A 22,191-nucleotide genomic window follows, 5' to 3' on the forward strand; every position below is an offset into this window, starting at 1 on the left:
TTTCTGCAGGATTCCGTGTTCACTCTGTGTTGTCCCCCACCACCCGCCCCCAAAGTTCAAGAGCCTAGGTTTGGAAGACCCTGTCTTGTGATATAGCATCCCATCCCTAACAGCCACTGAACTCTGCTTCTGTCGTCCATAGCTGCTGACGTTTTGGGTTTGGTTTTTAATCTGCATCCACAGTTCACACTGACACGCTGGCTGCAAGCTCAGTTAACATTCACAACTAGAGAGCGTATTGGCTGAAGGCTCCCTTTCCTAATACCCTGGTAAATTTCCTTTTGCCCAGGGACTTTGCTTATGTGGCAAGAGACAAAGACACGAGAATTCTGAAATGCCATGTGTTTCGATGTGACACACCAGCAAAAGCCATTGCCACAAGTCTCCACGAAATCTGTTCCAAGGTAGGATGGATCGGGGCCCGGACAGAGTCTACCTCCCTGTTCCCTCTTACCGCCTGAGCAGATAAGACAGTCAGGAAGGCAGGAGTGCTGCCTGAGAAACCTAACTCAGGGGAAAGCAGGCAGGTGGTGCTCGCCCGTGTCATTAACATGTAGTGGTCCTTCAAGGTCTAGGGCATCGGTAACAGATCCATCAGGGTAACCCACTTACATCCTCGGATGCCCGAGATCCTCACAAGATGGTGGGGTATTTGTGGGTAACTGATGCTTTCTTCCTATGTATGCCAGGTCACCTCTAAGTTGCCTACCTGGAGAAATGATTTTCCAGCCTTGCAATAAAAATCTTGGGCTGGGATTGAAAGTGAGTTACTTATAAGACAGCTGGTGACCAGGCTTCCTTCCATTCCCAAATCCACACCGTTCTATAACTCTCTTGTTGAGAACCAAAGCAAACATACACTAAAGAGTGTGATGCCTACACACAGTGACCGCTAGTGTCCCTCATGGAAGGGAGACTGCCTGGGAGACTCGGAGAATATGGATGTTAGCGACTGACATTTCTGAGCCCTCTGGATTCATTTAATACTCATTTAGTCCACACAACTGCTCTTTGACATGAATTCAGGGAAAGGAATGAGACCCAGAAGGGAAGCTCACTTATGCAAGGTCACAGCTGATGAGGGCAGTGCTGGGATTCGAACCATGCTCTGTCTCCAGATCTCTGACAAGGGTATCAAAAGTCAGCGTGGGCCAGCAGCAGGAAAGTTAATCTCTGCTCCCTGAGCACAGGGGACCTGAACGTCCACAAGGCGAATGCTGGGTTTTGAGCAGAGGGGAGAACCAGCAGACGGAAGAAGGGAGCTCTAAGCACTTAAGAGAACAGCTGCTCTACGGAGATGCTCTTATTCCTGGGAAGGAAGGTGTCTGAAGTGAAAGTAATGCAGAGACTGGCAGGGAAAGAAGGCAGGAAGCGACACTAGTTTAAATCCCAGTGGAGTGGGCTTTACTGTCAGGGCTGGCCGGTGACACGGGGTCTATAACCGTGTACCCAAGCTGCACTTTCATTTGATGTCTAGATTATGGCTGAACGGAAGAATGCCAAAGCCCTGGCCTGCAGCTCCTTACAGGAGAGGACCAATATGAGTCTCGATGTCCCTTTGCAAGGTATGTCTGTGGCCACTACAACTTCAACTGTGACTAACTCCAACTCCTCCTCCTCCCCCCTCCTCCCTCTTCCTTCTCTTCCTCCCCCTTCCCTTCCCCCTCCTCCTTCTCTTCCTTAACTTCCCCCTCCCCCCTCTCTCCCCCCTTACTCCTCCCCCCCTTACTCCTCCCCTTCTTCTCTCTTCTCCTTCCCCTCCTCCTCCCCTTCCCCCTCTTCCTCTTCCTCCTCACCCTCCTCCTCTGCAGCTGTGGCCAGCCTGGCAAAACAGCAGCGTTGTGAGGCTTCTCAAGGGCTGGAGAGATGGCATGAGTTACTCTTACAGAATACCCAGGTTCCACCCCCATGACTACTCCTGGAACTCTGTATGTAGGGCATCTATTACCCTCTTCTGGCTTCCCCAGTCACCATGTGCCCGTGGTACACATATGCAAATTAGCAAACGCTTCATACATATTAAATATGTGTGCCTTAAAACTGGGCACAGTGGCCCCCAACCTAGAATTCGATCTCTAGAACTTGGGAGGTAGAAGCAAAACAGGAGCCAGCCTGGGTGCTGTGTGCCTGGGTGGTGGAGGGGAAGCTGAGTGGGTGCTCCAGGCCCTCCAAAGGACAGCGTCACTTTGTCAGTAGTATTAAACACAAAGGGCACTTGTTTTGTGTTTCCGTTGAACAATTAAAGACTATTGTCAGTGGAGTTTTTTGTTTTGTTTTTGCTTTTTTAACTCATGTATAGCCCTGGGGTAAGGACTCATGAGTTTAAAAATATGTAGGTTCATAGCCAGGGGACTACATTATTTCCCACGTGTTTTCGATTGTACCCTTTGTGATTAATCTTTCTTTGGGCACCAGACACACCTAATACACAGAGCACAAAAAGCTATTTCTTAGCACACGAAAGACTTCCATAGCTGATCTTTGCCTTCCAAAGCATTTCACTGTGAAAGAGAGGTCTGTAGGGTTTAGACTGATAAGACCCCTCCGTCTGGGTGGCCATCTGGGAGTGCCGATGCCAAGAGCACTGCTGGTTTTCACTGTCTCCTGAACTACTGAGAAACACGCTGTTTTTGTTCCCTGTAGTAGATTTTCCAACACCAAAGACGGAGCTGGTGCAGAAGTTCCACGTGCAGTACCTGGGCATGTTACCTGTAGACCGACCTGTCGGTAGGTAAAACTTTGCAAGCCTCCCAAGTATGAGAGCCATTTGTTCCCCATGTGGGCGAGGCCACTGTGTCAGTCCTCTCTGCATCTTTGATCCATGCTTCTGTGGTATCACCATCTGGACACTGTCCTGATCACATGACCAGGGGAAGAAAAGCTAGCCTGATTGGACATGTGACCCAGGACACAGGGACTCTAAGGGGACCTCTTTGAATTTCCTGTTCTCCCAGCATTCGAGAGCTGAGCAGCCCAGGACTGCAGGGTGCCCTCTGTTCTCCAGTGAGCTTCCAGCTTTGGGGCAGGCTCCTGCCTCCGTTCTTAACAACTAAGGACAGGAAGGAAACTGATGGAGCCACTGTCTGTACTCTAGAACAGAGGTGGAATCTCCAGGGTTCAGGTCCCATCCCAGTGGCAGGCACTGACTGGCTCCATTTACTCAAGCTCACAAGGGCCTGGAGCTGTAGTGTCTGCCTGTCTGGAAGAGGCCATGGAGAAATCAGAGCCCCTTGCTCCACTGGGCACAGGGCAAAAGGATCTCTGGGAAGCAGCCCAGCAGTTCCTCAAAGGGTTAAAGGTTGCAACCTTTGACCCAGCAGTTCTGCCGCTATACAGAACTCACGAAAGTAGAAGCATCATCCCCCCAAAACTACAAAAACATTCATAGTAACATTATACGTGACAGACTGGAAAGTAAAGGCACTCCCAGTGCCCATTGCCTGACTAATGGACAAACGAATTAATACTTTCTGAGAATGGAATTTCATATGACAAGGGAAAAAAGTTAAAAATTACTGAAACATGCCAGAGCATGCATGACCCTTGAAAACACTGAGATAAATAAGTCACCCTTAAAATAAAGTCCTTTGTCGGAGATTCTCTACATGAATGCTAAAAATAGGTATGCCCCTAGACATAGTAAGTGTTGCTTTGAGGTTAGGCTGTGGGGAACATGGAGAGTGGTCTCTAAAAGTTACAGGGCTAATGAAAATCTTCTAAAGTTGATCTGGTAACTACCAGTCGTTACTGAAAACGACTGGGTGAGATACATACTTTAAAAAGAGTGAATTCCGTGTGAGTTACATCACAAGTCACTTGTTATTTCTAGGCAAGATAGCTAAGTGGGTAAAGGAGCTTTCGGCCAAGCTCGCCAGCATGAGTTCAACCCTCAGACCCCAAATAGTAGAAGGAGAGAACTGACTCTCAAAAGTTTTCCTCTGACATACACACACATGCAATGTCATGTAAACTCACACACACACACACACACACACACACACACACACACACACACACCACACTTACCACAATAAACAGATTTAATTTATTTAAACTTGTTTGTTCTACAACTAGCAAAGGAGTCCACTGGGCAGCATGTAGTGTGTCTGTAAAGGGGCCACCAACCTCGGCCTGGCAAAATGTCAAATGTGATGGAGGAGGATTTGGCACTCAGGAAGATGCTGGCTTCTGTTGGCTCTCCATCCCCAGGCGCTCAAAGGCAACACCCTGTAGCGGGGGAATCTTTGGGGCAGGGTTAGGTTGAGGTACCATGGTCTCACAGACAGGACCCACTGGAACACTGCCATGTGCATGCCCCGCCCCCCCATGTGTATGCACATCCATCCGCACGCACTGGATCCCTGGAGATGCCCAGGAGTCTCTATTAGAAACACTGGCTTCTTTCTTCTGAGCACACAAGAATAGCGATAAGGCAGCCCGATACCAGGGACAGCCTGCATGTGGCTGCGGCCGAGCAACTGGACCCATATTAGAGTGGATTTTCAATCATCCTTTCTGTCTGTAGGCATGGACACCCTGAACAGTGCCATAGAGAATCTTATGACGTCATCCAGCAAGGAGGACTGGCCTTCGGTGAACATGAACGTGGCCGATGCCACTGTGACAGTCATCAATGAAAAGGTGGGGACCTGGAGAAGGGACAGGCTACAGGGAGGTTTAGGGTACAGCGCCCTTTCCTAAGACTCAGAAACTGAGTCAAAGCTAGGCTTCTTGGGGTTTGTACTGCCATGTAATTAAAGTGGCCTGTGTTTATAGAAGATTCGGGGCTTTGTCTGCATCTAATGGTGCCTTCCTCAGGACCGGATCCTTCCATCCTGATACCCCGATCCTGTCTTCCTCATTTGCTTCAGAGGTTGACTCCGCTTGAGGAGATCATGTAGCACTAGATACGGCTTACCTTAGATCTTGGTTTTGTTATTAGGGTCCAGTGTGGATTGGTCCACGCTGTCCGGGGTTGGGTGCAAATGCTGCTTCTGGTAGGGAAGCCCAGTGACTTCTAAGTTATGGGGAAGAGGTCATTGGTCATCCTGACAGGCCAGCATTAGCATCAACTCAGACTATCCCATCGTGGTGACTGAACAAATTCACTTCTCTAAGCTCATATTGGAGGCCCAGGACCAAGGTTTAAATCCAAGCAGTCTGACTCCAGCCTACTTTACAGAGATCACGAAGCGCTATGGAAAGACCTCAGGTCATTAGCATCCCCCAGCTTCTGCCCCTTCACCCTGTAGCAGTGGGCAGAATTCTCCCCAGCCTGCCTGCCTCTCTGCTCGAGCTGGGTGGTATCCACTCCTACAGCACGATGCTGGGCCCTTTCCCACTGCAGTGTCCTGGCTAGTGCTTCCCACCCTCTTCCTCCCCCTCCTCTATCTCCCTCCCTACTGCTCCCTCCTCCCTCCACTCACCCCTTTGTCCCATCGCCCAAATTCCTAGTCCTGCATTTCTTCCCCAAACCTCCTGACTTCTCCGACCAGAGCAGTCTGCCTATGAAATGTGTCTCATTCCTGAATACTTAACAAGTCAGGGTGTTAGGATTTGAAAGCCGGTACTCTGGCTCTGCGTGCCAACTCACAAATTGCCGGTGGCTGCCGCAGTGGGTGTCAGCTATGAAATGAATTCCACACACATCTTCATCCCGCCCTGTGTGGAGAAGTAGGAGGCGTGGAGATTGGGCAAATGTTTCGATTAGGCAGCATCTTGTCGTCCACGGTGTTAGACGTAATTTGGTGCACCGTTTCGCTTGAGTAAAAAAAACTATGGAGAGAGACTTGAGAATCTTTTTCTCCTGGGCCCTCAAGGTCCACCTGAACAAAGAGGCCTTGAGCCACTGGGTGACCTGCAGTGGGCCATTTGTGGAAGTCTATGACAGCAAGCGTTCGTTCCGTTGCCCCAGGATGTGAGGATGTGGGATTGGCTGGAGAGAATGGACACACATCCCAGTTCCCAGCAGCAGGGTCATTCACAGTGAGATCAGACACCAGGACACACCCATGGCAGTGGTGGCCTCACGGGTCGCTTAAGCCAAGATCTGCCTTTCTGCCGAGATGGAGGTCCTGCTGGGCTGGGTTCTACAGGGTGTCTAGGGTGTGAAGTTTTTGCTGACAGCTGCCTGGCTTCCCAGAGAGCATGGGTGCGCTGACCGATGTCTCTCACAGAATGAAGAGGAGATCTTGGTGGAATGTCGGGTGCGCTTTCTGTCCTTCATGGGCGTCGGGAAGGACGTCCATACGTTTGCCTTCATCATGGACACTGGGAACCAGCGCTTTGAGTGCCACGTGTTCTGGTGTGAGCCTAATGCAGCCAATGTGTCGGAAGCTGTCCAGGCTGCCTGCATGGTGAGTGAGCCCGTCCCGTGTGTGCAAACCCACCCGCCCCACCACCTGCATGGTGAGTGAGCCTGTCCCGTGTGTACAGACCCACCCTGCCCCGCCGCCTGCATGGTGAGTGACCCATCCCGTGTGTACAGACGCACCCGCCCCGCCTCTTCTACACGCTGTAAATCAGAGCAGAAGCCCTTACTTAAGAGGATAAAGTGTAACTCCTAAAACCCTGGACTTTATAGCACTCTCATTTTTGTGGGTAGAGTTCCTTATGACCAGCAGAGCACATCTCAGGAGACAGGGCCCTGTAAAGAGCCAATAAGATTTAAGGGTCACCTATTCTGCACTTCAAATTAATTTTAGTACATGACCAAGAAGTGCTGGTCATGTGTGCTATCAAAGCCTACCTTCAACTCAGGCTTAAAAAAATAGTAATTAACAAGTCGATTTTATTTCCCGTGGTTGTTTTCAGCACATTGATAGTATTTATGATTTACCTCTTAATCTGTACAGCAACCCTATCCAGTAGTTGGGGTTTTTGTTGGTTTGTGAGGTAAGAGACTGGACACATCATCAGTAAGTGGCAAACGGGGTGAACCCCACGCTGCTGGGCTGGGTGCTTTACAGTGAATCTGATTCGAGACAAAGACGTCTCTTCATTGAGCAGATGTGCTCTGGGTACTGTTCATAGCACCCACTGAACACCTTAATGGTCAGAGCAAAGGCAGGCACCAGAGCCAGAGCCCAGGGTACCATCCAGCGACAGTGGTGTGGGTCAGTGGAGCTGGCAGGAGCGACAGTGTCTTGCTTTTGGAGCTTTTGGGGCTCAGGTTTGGTGTTTTGAGATAAAGTCTCACGGTAGCCCAGGCTGGCCTGGAACTCACTGTCTAGGTTCGACTGGCTTCAAACGCAGCAGTCCCATGCCTCAGCCTTCCAAGCAATGGGGCTATAAGCAAGTGCCCATATTTGGGTTTTAAAACTGTAGGCCTTTGAAAGGGACGAACATCTTTCTGCTGACCTTTCCTAGTGAGGGTGGGTGAAATAATGGCTTGAGGTGTAGACTGAAGAGACAAGGTTTGTCAGCAGGAGGCAGTGAGCTGATGGGGTACCTCCTAACATGGGGTGGCAGAGTCCCCTCTGCTGTGCCCATGGGCTGCGCAGACCCTAGAAAGCCCAAGTGTGACCCCTGAATTCAGGAGCTCAGATACAGTGGGAGAGACTGACTTGAACTCCAGAAATCCCACAGTAGTGTGGAAAGAGCTATAAACGGAAGGAGGAGACTGCGCTAGACAGAGACGGGATTAGACAAGGAGAGAAGCGCTCTGAAAGTGAGCACAAAGGAAGTCTGTCAAGGGGTTGTCTAAGGTACGACACTGGCTTGGCTACTTTAGGATGGGGCCAATCTGCACGCTTTAAGGGAATCCACATAGATCGAAATGACATTTATGTGAATGACAGACCACACATGAGACAATGTGGTTTCATGAGAGTATAGTGGCTTTGAAAAGTATCTACTGCCAGAGTGTGTTTGAGTTTTGTGTGTGTGTGTGTGTGTGTGTGTGTGTGTGTGTGTGTGTGTGTGTGTGTGTGCATTTGTTGTTTTTTATGTCTTTGCAATCTTCCAGTCCTTTCTGTAAAGGTTTGCCCCACCCTGGCAGACCCTCTCCACAAAGCCTTCCCGCCTCTTACCTCTACTGCTGGCCTCCACTGCACCCCCTGCTTCCCTCTTATCTCCCCTCCCCTCGCTGTTTTCTTGGTGTCTTTTCCTTCTCAACAGACCCTGGGCTCACTTCTCCTTGCATAGTCCAAAGAATCACAAATCATACCAAAGCCAGTCGCCCTACCACCACCAGAATGAGTTCTGAATCCAGACACGAAAGCGACATCTGGTGTCGTTTTGTACGTTTCGTACATTCTGGCTGCTTTTCCTAAATCCCTGACTTAGTTATCGTTGCCTTCCCAGAGGGAAGGACATTTGTGGCCATTTGTTTCCTCAGAAGTAGACAGTCAATCTGGTATTTAAAGGCATTCATCGTGGCACCAATTCTCAAGCAGACAAGGAAGGAAGGGGGATTCATGATTTTTAATTTAAGTGTTGGCAAAAGGTCAAAATGCTTATTTTAAAATGTTTACATGTGGGCGTGGGAGTGGAGGGAGGGCAGAGATAAACGGAATAGGGAAAGAGCAGATTGGCTTTCGGGTGTCTGTTGAGGCCAGTGAGATGGCTCGGCAGGTAAAGGCACTCGTCACCAAACCTGATGAGCTCATTTTGAGTCCTGGAACCTTTTAGAAAAGACCCAAGTCCTATAAGTTGTTCCCTGACTTTCATATGTGTTCTGTGACACAAGGTATACATACACACACACACACACACACACACACACACCCCATACTCAGACACACACACACCATACTCAGACACACACATACACACACATATACATTCACTCACACCATATACACACATACATATATATACACATACATATACATACACTCACACATACACACACACTCCTTTTTTCATCTCTAATACACTATAGACCTGAGGGGGAAGAGAGGGGAAGAAGAGAGACCTGGAGTTCACACCCCATCTGTTTCCCACTCACTGGTTCATGGCTAGAGGGATATTTTCTCTAAGTGCTGTGGATCTGGGATTCTAAGTCTGGATGTCAAGGAGCAGGCCTGAGGGAAGGGGGGCAGGGGGGGAGAGCTGGAGAGAGGGGAAGGGGAGGAAAGCAGTGGAGAGGGGAAGGGGAAAAGAGCAGGGGAGAGGAGCAGGGGAGGGGAGGAGGAGAAAGGGGAAGGGAAGAGGTGCAGGGGAGGGGAACAGGGGGAGCAGGGGAGAGAAGCAGGGGGGAGCTGGGAGAGGGGCAGGGTGGAGGAGCAGGGGGGAGCCAGGGAGGGAAGCTGAGGTGAACCTGGGAATCAGGTGTAGACCGGTTAGGAAGGAGGGAGGTGGGAGGAAGGGCTGCAGGAGATCAACAAGAGCTGTTTCAGTGGAGCAAAAGCCTAGGTATTTTACAAAGTTGAAATGCAGCATAACAGATGGTTCGGGCCTAAAATGGCTGGCTTTCGCTCTTAATTATACGTTTTAAATGCTAATGACAGTTAGCTAATTAGTTTTACCAGCGGCTACAGTTTTGTTTTTTCCAAACTCCAGGATTCATTTTTCTGCTTGGAAACATTTTTTTTAATAATAAAAAAATGTTATTAATGCGAGCAGCTGGAGTAGCTCCAGCAGTGTGGTACGAGGAGACTCTCGGGTGCAGTCAGACTCCCACCGCACTCTGAGTGCAGCCCTCCCAGTGCAGCACGCCCTCCTTCATGCAGAGCCACCCTCCATCCCGAGCACGCGTACATGGACTCCCAGTCTGAGGTACAGCAGTACACACTCCTGGGAACTTGCTTTTAAGGCGTAATTTGCAGCTGTGTCGTATAGACCCGAGTGAAGACACTTTAGTGAAATTTAAAATCAGAGGGGGATTCTTTATGAACTTCATCAGATATGTGTAATTTTGATTCACTCCATACACACAGAACCACTCTTTGAAATTTCAAGTCTAGGGTTCAATGTCACCACACCTGCGTGATAATAAATTTATACTCTAGAAGTGTGTGCTTGGTGATATAGCCTTAGCAAGGTCCCTGTACAGGCAGACGTGGGAAGCCATCTTTCCTTATTGGGTGAAGGAGCCAGTTATCTGGGGATACGGGAGGTCATGGAAACCAAATGTCCATCTTTCATGGGCTGTTTGTGCGCTTGAGGGAGGAGCAGGTGTAAGGAGCCTGGTGACATTTAACTGACTTTGGAAAATGAGCTCTCGGTTGGTTCGTTTTAGATCAGAAGGAAATAAAAAAACTCGTTCTTTTCATCTAACTTTGAAGAACTACTTAAAATAAGTGGGCTACTTATTTTAGTATATTTTTATGTATCTTAATGTATATTTAATGTGTGTGAATTGTATGTATGTGTGTATGTGTATATGTATGTGTATATATATATGTATGTGTTTGTATTTATGTGTATGTATGTTTATATGTGTATGTATGTTTATGTGTGTGTGTGTGTGTGTGTGTGTGTGTGTGTGTGTGTGTGTGTGTACATGGCATGTGCACGGTCTCCACACATGGAGATCCGTGAACAAACAGCTCTGGGAAGTCCTGTCCCTCTGCTGTGGGTTCCTGGGGTCAAACTCGAGTTGATGGGTTTCAACGCCAAATGCCTTTACCTGCTGAGCCATCTCACCAGGCCTATGTCACTGTTTTTGTGCAGGCTAGATGTGCCCGTGTTGCCAGTGCCCATGAAGATTTTTTTAAAATCTGTTAGAGTTCACACCTGACCATAAAAATAGACACTGAACTCTCAATGCAACATTTTCTACTGAAGTAGGAAAGGTGGACTAAGAGGTGTTGCCAGGCCTGCCTCGGGCTTTATACAGTGTGCTTTATAATTCTCATCCACCGTTTAGTCCGTGAAGCAGAGGGTGGAAGAGCTCGCACCTGTAGTACGTGTCTGGTGAAAACTTCAGTTAGCGCTCCTGTGTACTAGCGCTTTTCATGTGGTGAACCCTGAGTGGGAAGAGCAAAACGTCCCACACTGAAGAGGAAAGGAGTCTGGACTGTGATGTGCTCTGTGCACATACGGTGGCTGGAATCAGTCTTCCCCCACACGGTGTAATGGTAGTTTTGGTGTATGTGTGGAGGTGGGGCTGTCATAGTAGTAGTAGTGGAGATGAAAATAGTAGCCATAGTAACAGTGGTGGTGCTGGTGGTGATGATGGTGCTGGTGGTGACGGTGGTGGTAATGGTGTTGGTTGTGGTGGTGGTGGTGGTGGTGGTGATGATAAACTGGTAGTAAGTGGTGGTGGTGTTAGGTGCTGGTGCTGGTGGCGGTGGTGAACTAGGCCATTAACTTTTGAGCGTCAACATGTTGGTAGTGAATCACAAGCACAACCACCAAGAAGAAACATCACCTAAATTGCCGCTTGCCTCTTCCCTTCCAGCTGCGATATCAGAAGTGCTTGGTAGCCAGGCCACCTTCACAGAAAGTCCGCCCCCCACCCCCGCCAGCCGATTCAGTGACCCGGAGAGTCACAACCAATGTGAAGCGAGGGGTCTTATCTCTCATTGACACTTTGAAACAGAAGCGGCCTGTCACAGAGACACCCTAGCAGCCCGGGACGCGGGGAGTCTGTCACTGTTTCCTGAGGATCGAGTAGCTACACTAAAGAAGCCCACGCCTGGCCTTCCACTCAGTTGCTGATGCTTTGTCTCCAGAGAATTTATCTTTAACCAGACAGTGTTAGACAAGCATGTGACCTCGTCTTGCCGCCATCATGTGATATGAAAAGAAGCATGATTTTTTTTCCTGTAAGTTACATCATGAGCAGTGGAAGGTTTTCTTCTCGTTGTAAATATTGTGAACAGGACTTCCAGCGCACACACCGAAGAATGCGGCCACACCCTTCCTAGACAACTAACACGTGTCCTTGGATGAACGGTGCCCAAGTTTGTTTTGCTGTCCTCTTGACTGGATCTGTCACAAGCCAGCTTGGGGTCCCTCGGCACTTTGCCCCGATTTCAGCTTTTAAGACATTTGGATCCTGAGTAACAGATACCATTGAATTGCTGTAAAAGTAGGGTGATGAGCTCGGGTTTCAGTCTTTCCTAACAGCGAGCCTGTTGGACAAAACTCGCAGCTGGCGTTGGTACAGACACCAGCCACCCGTTTTCCTCGGCGAGCTCTCTGACGCGTGGACACCGGCTCACGTCTACAGCTGTTTGGGGTGCTGGGCAAAGGAGAACTTTAAAATTGATAGAAAACTAAAATTGAGGAATTAAAATCAAGCAAAAAAAAATAGCCTTTCTTTTCAGATGGTTCTTTTCAGGTGGTTTTCAGACTGGTTATTTTAAAAAAAGAGATTAACAGAGTCACGATGCATTCGGGATGGAACGTATTTCAAACTTCTGCCTTACATTGTACAATGCAGCTAGAGAATTAAAGTGTACTATGCCATTCTCTCTACCCACACCTGAAAAGTGAAATATTCCTACAGTTTCCACCCCTAGTTTGATACCGAGCTAATATGCAATTTAGAGCTGAGGAAATGTTCTTTATGTCTCTGTCGCACACTAGATTATTTTCCACCTGCACTGCGTGGTTCTTGTTAGTTCTCTTCCTGGAGACAAGTGTGTGCTCCTGGAATCCCCTCGCTGCCCCAACCTCCCTCTGTGCTCCTATGTCCAGGAAGCTGTCTGTCCATCATATACTGTCCATGGCAACGAGTTTTAAGTTGTCATTCTCCTGAATTTACGTGTTTAATGTTAGAAATGTGTTAAGACCTGACTAGAAGATGTGTTTTTAAACTTCTGTTTTCCCATTTTACTTTCAAAGATTTAATTTTTTTTCCTATCAGAGCAAAATATACTCAGAAATGATGGGTTTCCTGACAGTGTCTCCCATGTATCAGTTTCCTGCCTCTTTTTTATGTAGCTAAGGAACCTAACCGTAAGCACATACAACTTTAGACTCTCTTGGCCTTGTTGTTTAAAAGGTCATCTTACTTGTGTTGTTTATGTTTAATGTCAGAACCAATATCCAGTTATAAAATAGTGCTTTTTTTTTTAACCTTGCTCTGTACCTGTCAGAACAGTCTGCACGGTGTGATCACGTTTGAGCCTTACATGGTAGGAAAGGCACTAAACAAACTGAAGGAATGAGAACACAGGGCACCAAAAGCTAAAGAAGTGGCTTAGGATGCCACCGAAGTCCATGAGAGCCGGGATCACGACCCACATCTCGAAACTTTTACCACATTTTATCTCCTCCCTGCAATCAGGAGGACCCTTCACAAATGGCTCTGGGGCCATGCAGAGAACAGAAGTACAGTCAGGCGACCTCAGAGTTCCCGAGTGAATTAGGAAAGTGTCCACTTTATCTACCCAGCGGCACTTACTGTAAGACCATTGTCTTTTCTCGGTCCAGGACTGTGTTCCTCAAATGTGTCACAGAGGAAGAATATCTGTCCTCAGCAGCCTGGTCCCATCTCAGACTTCCCCGAGATCATTACCTGTGGTAGGAACATTCCCACCTGTGGCCCTCACCAGTGCAGATTGTGGTGGGGTGACAGGCGGTGGGAGGTGGAGAAGCTGGATTGTCCACCGGCGTCCTGACTTTACAGGAAAAGCAATGTTGCTTGAGAAGGGGTTATGCTTGGTGCCGGCTTGCACGCTAGCTGAAGTAACGGGTGCCATCTGAGACTTTCTGCATACCGGAAACCTTACTGTGCCAGAGAAAAACCGTTTAGAATCCGTCCTCGTGGTCTCTTACTTTGATCTGTTTCTTCTCCACAGCAGAAGGTTTTAGAGCACGCAGCTTCAAAACTCTGAAGAGTCCACGTTTCTATAGGCGGTCTCACCCAAACCCCTTTGGTTTTTTTTTTTAAGACATGTCTGTTTGTTTTCAGGATCAAGAAGACTGAGCTAGCTTTAAAGAGCAAACCGATTTATATATGCAATTTTAAGATGCAGTTAAGATGAATGATAGCCTTTTGCAAGTGAAATGCTTTTACTGCACATTTTCTGTTTTGGGAATAGCTTTGTGTTCTAAGTGCAGGTTGATTTTTTTTTTTTGTAAAATTATGTTAAACAATATGTTCAGATCCTTTCTGCCATGGCCAAAAAAGTATGTATGGAAGTGTGTTTGTATCCGTCTGTGAGAGGAGGCCGATGTTTTACCTGAGGTCTTTGTGATACTTCGGTTATCTATGCATTCTTTCTCTGTGATTCGGTAAACAGGCGGCCATGTTCACGATGCCTTGTGTGTCTTATCTTTTTCTTTTTTTAAATTAACCTGTTAAATACAGCTTGAAATATTTTTATTTTATTTATTCTGTTTTTACTGAAATATACTGCATTCCTGTGTTACTGTACTATCTTTGCTGGGTATGATGTCTGTGTATCCAGGTCTCACTTAAGTAACCCAGTGAACTCTACGTCATCTAGAAAGTGGTTCTGTAACGATTGGCAGTCACATGGTTCTGTAACAGTTGGCAGTCACATCTCTGTTGGAATATGTAGGAAAGAAGTTAACCCTTAAAGTTCTTTTTATTTTTTACAAGCAGCTAGACAGATGTGCCCTCACCACCTTATCCGCATGCTCCTTGGAAGCGTTGAGGGGGCAGCCGACATGCCGTCTGGCGGAGAACTTTACTTTGTAGACAAAGGCACTGTGGGGCATCATTTTTATACCCTTCTCAACACGCGTGATTTCATCCAAAATACACACACAGAGCCACACGCCTTTGTTTCCACCTGGATTTAAGGCCACCCCTAGCCAATTAGAGCCACTGTTTTGTCTGTCTGTCTGTCCTACTGCATGAAGGGACATTAGACCCATTTCCATTAAAGCAAATTCTTGGTGATAACTGTTGGCAGTGCTACTTTTATTGTTTTAATCCACATTAGGGGTTTAAGAAGGACACATAACAAACTATTCAAACTGGACCTCTTAACTTGTAGCCCCAAACTCCCCTTAATGTGTGGTATATTCAATTTGTGAGCATTTCAACACAAGACTTCAGAAGCCACATGTCTCCCTGACATTAGCACAATTTAATGAAACTGAAAGCTCTCTAGTCGGCCCGGTTTAACCTAATATCTGACGTGTTTATAGCCAGTAAGAGAGTAATTGAGCTTGTTTCGGCATACTGGTGGTATGGCCCAGTGGTATAGCTCTTACACCACCTGTGCAGGGATCGGAGTTTAGCCCCTGGAGAGGACAGGAGGAGAGGTTGGCACTTCAAGGCTGTGAAGACATCTCCAGGCGGCCACATCGGCCGCTTCCTCCTGAGAGGACATCTCATTTCTTTGCGTTGCCGTTTGCTGTGGACCACGTTTACACGTTTACATGTAAAATGTCGTGGGAATAAATGTAGCTGCATAAAAGCATTCTCGTTGATCTGATAGCCAGGCCACATATATAAGAAACACATACAAATTTAGTGTCTCTTCGGTAATTTTATTTTTTGTATTCTTACTTCAAATTAAACTTTTTTTTTAAAAATCACTTTAGTAATGTAAGGTTCTGCTTTCATTAGAGTTTATGGTCTCCCATTTGTTAAAAATTAGGATGTAGTTATTTTTATACTTTATGTCAGTAAAGTGAGGTGGCATTCTGAACACAGAAACCCGTCTTATCGGCAGCTGGAATTTTTTGCTAAGCAACTTTTAGGGTTAAGGTATTTCAACACACACACATGCATGCACACACACAAAGTCTGCCTTTCATTCTTAGAAGACTGAGGAGCAGAGATGGGAGCCCTTAAATCCAAAATGAAAGTCAATCACTAGACGGTCAATTGGGTCTGTTTTAACTCTGACATTCAGGGGACAAATAATTAAAAATGTGTACCCAAGTTTTGTTCATTTGCTGTGTTGTGTTGTCTGGTCTTTGAGATGGGTCTCATAATATAACCCAGATTGGCCTTGAACTGATGGCAATCCTCCTGCCCCAGCCTCCTGGGATTATAATGTGTGCCCCCCACCCCCCACCTTCTCTTACGCTATTAAAGACAACTCTCAATGGACAACATTTCATCCTGCTTTTGGGGTTTATACTGGTAAATAGTTTCAGGTAAAAAAACACGAATTTATTTGGGCAAGACTCTGGGTTCAACCCCCAGCACCACAAAGTAAATAAAACTATGAGTAGTTACTGCAGCATTTGAATGCTATCATTTGATGATTTCTTTTATTTTGCCAACACTTTAAGAAGATCAAGAAGTTGAAATGCCAGTTAAAACAGTGTGGTCAGCGGTCTTCACTAGAGTTCTCTTAGGTTGCTTTTATCCTGTTTTTCTTCTTACTTTATCAGGAAATTATTGATCCTGTCCTCCCTAGAAGAGTCCTAAAGAAGAGCAGAGTCTCCATGAATGTGCAAAGAGAAGACTGATTTAGTGCAACATACATAGTAGGAGATACCCAAGTGGTGACAGGAACCATGTGCTGCTAGAGATTAGAAAATACCCTGAACCTCTTCGGAGCAAAGAGTTAGCCCAGAAAGTAGAATGAGAGTGAAGGTTTTTGGCCTGAGCTCCCATGGGATGAAATGGCAGCTCCTCTCTGAACAGTAGTAGGTTAGGCTGCACCCCAAGACACATCCTTTAAAGAGATTCGAGGTTCGTGTCTTGGTAAGGAGCAGTGCGGGCTTGTGGTTTAGAAAGCTGGGGATGGGAAGTAGTACCCGGAACACGCTGAGCAGGGGCCCAGTCAGGATCCTACTGTGCAGCTCTTGGCTAGACGAACTGGGAACCCTTGTGTCTGCCTCCTATGTCCTGTGCTTTTCAAGAATCAACTAGCAAAAACGCCCCAGAATATAAACATAAACCTCTTGAAGTACAAAACTCATTTTCTTCACTCAGATTTTAATGAAAATATAAATCGTTAGCTAAAATAAAACTACTATGAAAACCAAACCCATCAAGCCTCTGTCCTTCCCACCTCAAGTGAGACAAAAAGGCCCCCCGGAGCTGAGGCCGACTCCGGTCTACTGCAGTCCTGCTACCTGAATGGGGCGTTTAGAACTCAGAAATCTATGCAGTTGGATAAGAGCTTTACATTCAAACTCTAAATGTGTCTGGATTTAAAAAAAAAAAAGAATTGTAATCATAACTTTATTTAATGTCAAACAATTTCTGTTGCCATGATGAAAAAAAATCGGACCCAGAAATGATAATCATGTCAGTATTACTAGGCAATGGTGAGTATCGCTAAGAGTAGTTGACGTTTGATGTAATTAGCACAGTGCTACAGTATATTCTAATAATGTACCAGAAATGAGTCACCAAGGTCAGATCCCTGTGTGCCACTGGAATGACCTGTGTGGGATTCGGCTGTGCCACCTGATCTCAGCACAGAGTCAGAAACCTGAGTTCCTTAAATGATATGTCACTTCTATTCTACAGCTCAGAATCCTTAGGTGGGAACGTGCTCCCTGTCCCTTCTCCAACAAAATTTGGCATAAACAGAAGGGAGGGATTGTCATGCTCAGTCTGCTCGGGATTATGGAGCGTCTCCAGAAACCTTTCTTTTCTTCTGAATGAACATCTGGACTGTGCACATCTGGCACTTGGGGTTTCCTGTGCTTCCTACTCCACTCAAAGGTCAGTCTACTAGAGAGCCTCCTGGCATGCCCTGTCTCGGGAGCAGGGGGATGCTTGCAGAAAAGGCCTCAACTGGGATTCAGGAGGTTTCAGCTACAGCAACTGCCCGGCTAAGGCATGGTCTCGGCTTCCTGGCTAGAGCTGGAGCAGGCTGGAAAGAACAGCATTTATCTCAGGACTCTACCAAGCCCCTCAGTGAAGTCTGCAAGTCAGCCTACTGGCAGGGATCCTGGGTTCCCTTCAGGTAAGACAGCCATGCTCCGCCCACACTTCAAACCTCCCCAGAGTGAGACAAGGCCTAACAGCTGATCTGGTCTGCAACTGGACTTCCTGAAAGAGCTTATTAGCGCTGAGCTGAGGAAGCCTTAGCTTTGCTCACTCAGCCCCTCCAGTGTTACCCTCATCTGTCCTCATTCTCTCTCCAAATGTTCTATTGCATTGGAGGGTACTAAGTGACCAAAAGCACCAGTATCTTATGTAACAGTGTCTAAACGTGGACAAAGCCCAGCCACCCTGTCACGAGGGCCACACAGTCAGAGCCATGGTCTAGGATGCCTGACGAAGGAGGAAGGTACGCTCTCCTTAGCCTTCTCCTTTCTTCTGGACATTGATGTAAGATGGCTGGGCACACCAACCTTTGATCCAATGAAGCGGTAATAAAAATGGGTGCCTGGCATCTGAAACCTGGGTCCCTGGGGGCTCGAGAATGGGAACGTCACTGGAGGCAGAATGATTTCAACCGGTTTCAGAGGAATCCCTTTGCCTTCTGGCCGAGGTCTCCCAAAGCTTCCCGCCTTTTCTGACGGCCTGGTGGTCCTCACCAGTGGGGTCGATAAAGGCTTGCTGGGCTTTCTGATCTGGGAGGAGGCAGCCACTTGAGGCACGGGTTTTGCAGGGAGAGGCGTTTTCACTGCACTGGCTTTGCTTTCTCGATGCAGGAACTCAGTGATTTTCATTTGGATGCTGTTATCGGCGCCAGTCACTGACGAATGGTCGTGAGCCAGGTCCGCCTGGGGAGGGGCTTTGGGCAGTGGGGCTTTTGCTTTTTTCCTTTTCTTGTCCCGTTTGAGTGTCTTCCCAACCTCAACCCCATCCAGTAGACCTTTGGCCGCCGCCCGGGCCAGAACATCTTTCACTGACACTGTCTCGGATGGGTCCCGCTGCAATGAAAGCAGGCAGTTGTTAGTGTAGGAGGGGTCATCATTGCTGTGCAAAGTGTAAATATGTCAGTGATTTGGTGGAAATTAAAACATATTAAAGTAAGTGATTTTTAGGCCTTAGTTCCTAATATAACTCAGAAGCCCCGGCAAATAACTTTTTCTTGGTTCAACTTCCCCATCTACAAACCTCACAAGAACCCAAGAGTCTACGTTAGGGTAGGGAAGAACACTAGACAGTTGGTGGACTTCTGGGAGAGATGGGAGCGGAGGGCAAGCCCAGGAGGGACACTGAGGGGATCGTGGAGAGCGGAGACATTTTGCCACACAGCATGATCCAGATCTTGCTCTTCAGCTGCTCCTGAAATACAATCGAGCCACTGTCAAGTGGTCCCGAAGTGGGTTCCCATGATGGGGGTTGGTTATTTTCAATTCCAAAGTATGTCATGGGTTGGGAGCTTGGGAGCTTTCCTTCTTCTTACCTCTCTTGTTAAGATAGAAAGAAAACAGCCATTGGTAATATCAGATGGCTCCAATCTGAAAAACCTATCCATAGACAGTTCTATCTCTTTTAAGGAGCACAGCGGGAGCACGGGAGGACTGAGTCTGCAGGGGAAGAGAAGCATTCCATGGTTAAGGTAGCTCTATGTACACCTCAACTCTCTTTCCTATTTTGCCAATCTCTTAAGGGGGGAAAAAAACCTCAAATAAGAAAACATGCTGACACTGTCCCCTGACCCCAATTTTAAATTGAAGGCTCAATATTTCATATTAGCTCATAATTTATTATATGTCCTAAGTCTCTAAGTAGCTGTGCTAAAAATAACAACCTTCTAACAAACTGAAAATCTCTCTAAGGATTAATGTGTCATCAAAATAGATGAGTACAGCAATCAGAAATGTATGGCACCAGAACTGGTGGTGTGGCTCAGGTGGTAGCGTGCTTCTGACAGGAAGCCATGGATTGGCTCCTCAGCAACTGGGGCTGGGGGCATGGATTTGTGATCCACTTGGGATGTAGACAGGAGGAACGGAAGTTCGAGGACATAGTTAGTTACATAGCAAGGGCAAAGGCCGTTCCCAGGATATAAAAGACCCTATCTCAAAACAAGAAAGCAACAAGCCAAACCATGGTGCTGGTGAGATGGTTCAGCAGGTAAAAGCACAAGTCTGATGACCTGCATTCAATTCCTAACACACATAGAGGGAGAACCACTGACTCTCAAGGGACCCTCTCACCATTACATTTACTCAATGGCATGTGCATACATGGGCATGCATGGGTACATGTGTACACACACAAAGTTCAACACTACACCACAAACACACACACAGAGAGAGAGAGAGAGAGAGAGAGAGAGAGAGAGAGAGAGAGAGAGAGAGAGTTCAAAGTCATTCTCAACTACATAGAGAGTTTGAGGCCAGCCTAAGATACACAAGAGCCTGTGTCACAAAAGAAAATCATATAAGACTTTCTAACACAAATAGAAAACCTTTTAATTACTGTTTATAATTTTCTTTTTGAAATTTAATTTCTCATTTAATAGCAAATTTATTTATAAAAGTTCACCAGCAGCCCGAAAATCACCCTGTGTTCAGCAAGTAGCTCCCATGTGGCTGAGACAACTGTGGATAAGGACATGTCATTTGGGAAAGAGGTAGAGTAGATGACCTCAAATGACTTGCTGTAGAGTCTGTTAGAGCAGGGAATAGTGGAACTTGCTCTGCAGGCCAGACTCACAGCCAGCCAACCCATCCTGAAGAGGAATATACCCTCGCCAGATCACCTGAAACTTACTGTGTACACAAATGCAATTTTTGTTCGTTTGTTTGAGACAGGCTCTCACTATGCAGCCCTGGCTAGCTTAGGACTATGTAGACCAGGCTCGAGCTCAGACATCCTTTGCTTGCAGAGTTCTGGGATTACAGGCACTGGCTACCACTCCCAGCCAACTGCTTTTAATCTGACGGGATGCCACAAGTAGAAAGTTCCACTTTTGACTTCAGGTATCAGATCACACTCAAAACACTAGTATGTTAAAATATTGTCAAAAATTACTCTCAGCTTTCTGTAAAGATGAATATGAAATGTAGCCTTCCATTCCCACCCCAATACCTCATGTACATATAAATATTCCAACATCTAAAACTATACAAACTCTGGAGTGTTTTTTGTCCCAATCATTTTATATATAGGACACTTAACCAGTCTACGTATGTTCTCTATGCAAACAGAAGTTACCTTTAATTTATGTATAAAGAATACTCAGTGAAATCAATTCTAGTTATTAATGTAGAATCATGGTCTCCAAACATAAATATGAAGATTCTTAGTTTTAATTCACTGATAAATTGCTAGTACCTAGTAGAACATCTGACACATGCTGGGTATTCAATACATAATTGTTTAAAATGCTAGTATATTTATCTATAGTCATGCTAATAGTAGTAGTATAAATTCATAAATAAGATTAGACAAGTCATCTTCCAGAAATTATCCCCACAAAATGGTTTCAGAATTCAAGTTTATAGCCTATTTCTTTAAATATAAAATATTATTACACCCAGTGTCTTGATCTAGATGGTGACATTTGGGATTTTTTTTAAGTTGGCATTATATGAGAATGTGGTTTTATAATTGCTGAATGGACAGAGACCTTTGGAGATGTTGAGTAGAGTGAGTGTCTTCTGCAAATGAGAAGAGTAAATTTTAGGAAACTGCAGAATTAGACTGTGGTGTGGTGAACAGCAATGTTCCCTCGCCCTGCCAAAGTTTAAGTCTACTCAGAACCCGAGAGGAGGTCTTGCTGGAGAACAGAATCCCTTGGAGTTAGAGAACACTAACTCTAGTGTCTGTGTGAATGCAGATGCGGAGACTCAGCTAAATTGCCAGCAACTACCAAAGCCTGGAGCCTTCTCCACAATAGACTCTACAAGTATTTGACACTGTCTCTAGAATTTTGGATCTCCAGAACCATGCATGAAGAAAGAATCTGTCAAGTTAAAAGTTCAAGTTTTTAATTAAAAAATATTTTTTAATGGAATGCTGAAGGAGGTGGGAGTTTGAGTACAAGTGTGAAACCCTAGGTCCAGTCTCCAGTATGGGAGGGAGAGAGAAAAAGTAAGCAAGCCAGTCCCACAACACCCAGAGGAAGTCAAACTCCCAGGTGCTCTAACACACCCAGGATCAGAGGTGAGGCCACAACATCTGCCCCAACAACCAGCAAAACTGGATCCCCCAGGATCCAGGGACACAGAAATCCCTGCCCAGCCAGGGGCACAGATCCCTTCCAGTCTTAACCAGTGCCCTAAGCAGACCTTGGGCTCTGGCTCTGAACCAAGTACCACAACACCCAGAGGAAGCCAGGTGCTCTAACATGCCCAGAATCAGAGGTGCTCTGAAATGCCCAAGATCACAGGATCACAGAGGAAGCTCGACTCCCAGGAGATAGGATAGCTCAACCAGGATCTAGGATCACAGAGACAGCTGAACTCTGAGGAGTTCTGACACAAACAGGATCACAGGAG

General features: G+C 46.6%; 2 protein-coding genes across 34 annotated transcripts in view; one reads left to right on the forward strand and one right to left on the reverse strand.

Moving 5' to 3' along the window:
• Nucleotides 1–15,936, forward strand: part of Apbb2 (amyloid beta precursor protein binding family B member 2) — a 383,293-nt gene extending 367,357 nt beyond the window's left edge. For 22 of the 26 annotated variants that reach the window (XM_063273105.1, XM_063273114.1, XM_039092527.2 and 19 more), the window contains 6 exons: nucleotides 290–404; nucleotides 1,478–1,565; nucleotides 2,644–2,727; nucleotides 4,526–4,641; nucleotides 6,177–6,356; nucleotides 11,348–15,936. In XM_063273105.1, coding sequence (XP_063129175.1) covers nucleotides 290–404; nucleotides 1,478–1,565; nucleotides 2,644–2,727; nucleotides 4,526–4,641; nucleotides 6,177–6,356; nucleotides 11,348–11,515 — 751 coding nt within the window. In that variant the 3' untranslated portion in view covers nucleotides 11,516–15,936. The remainder of the gene's footprint in view (nucleotides 1–289; nucleotides 405–1,477; nucleotides 1,566–2,643; nucleotides 2,728–4,525; nucleotides 4,642–6,176; nucleotides 6,357–11,347) is intronic. The other 4 variants (XM_063273111.1, XM_063273113.1, XM_039092532.2 and 1 more) reach the window with 2 other exon arrangements.
• A 131-nt stretch (nucleotides 15,937–16,067) lies between these two features.
• The window catches only part of Nsun7 (NOP2/Sun RNA methyltransferase family member 7), a 55,952-nt gene continuing 49,828 nt past the window's right edge, over nucleotides 16,068–22,191 (reverse strand). For 3 of the 8 annotated variants that reach the window (XM_006250947.5, XM_063273125.1, XM_063273124.1), the window contains 2 exons: nucleotides 19,146–19,269; nucleotides 16,068–18,666 (listed from right to left, as the gene is read on the reverse strand). In XM_006250947.5, the coding sequence (XP_006251009.1) occupies nucleotides 18,040–18,666; nucleotides 19,146–19,269 (751 nt within the window). In that variant the 3' untranslated portion in view covers nucleotides 16,068–18,039. The remainder of the gene's footprint in view (nucleotides 18,667–19,145; nucleotides 19,270–22,191) is intronic. The other 5 variants (XM_063273123.1, NM_001400918.1, NM_001400917.1 and 2 more) reach the window with 4 other exon arrangements.

This window comes from Rattus norvegicus, chromosome 14 (genome assembly GCF_036323735.1).
Source record: "Rattus norvegicus strain BN/NHsdMcwi chromosome 14, GRCr8, whole genome shotgun sequence".
In the NCBI taxonomy this organism is placed as follows: Eukaryota; Metazoa; Chordata; class Mammalia; order Rodentia; family Muridae; genus Rattus; species Rattus norvegicus.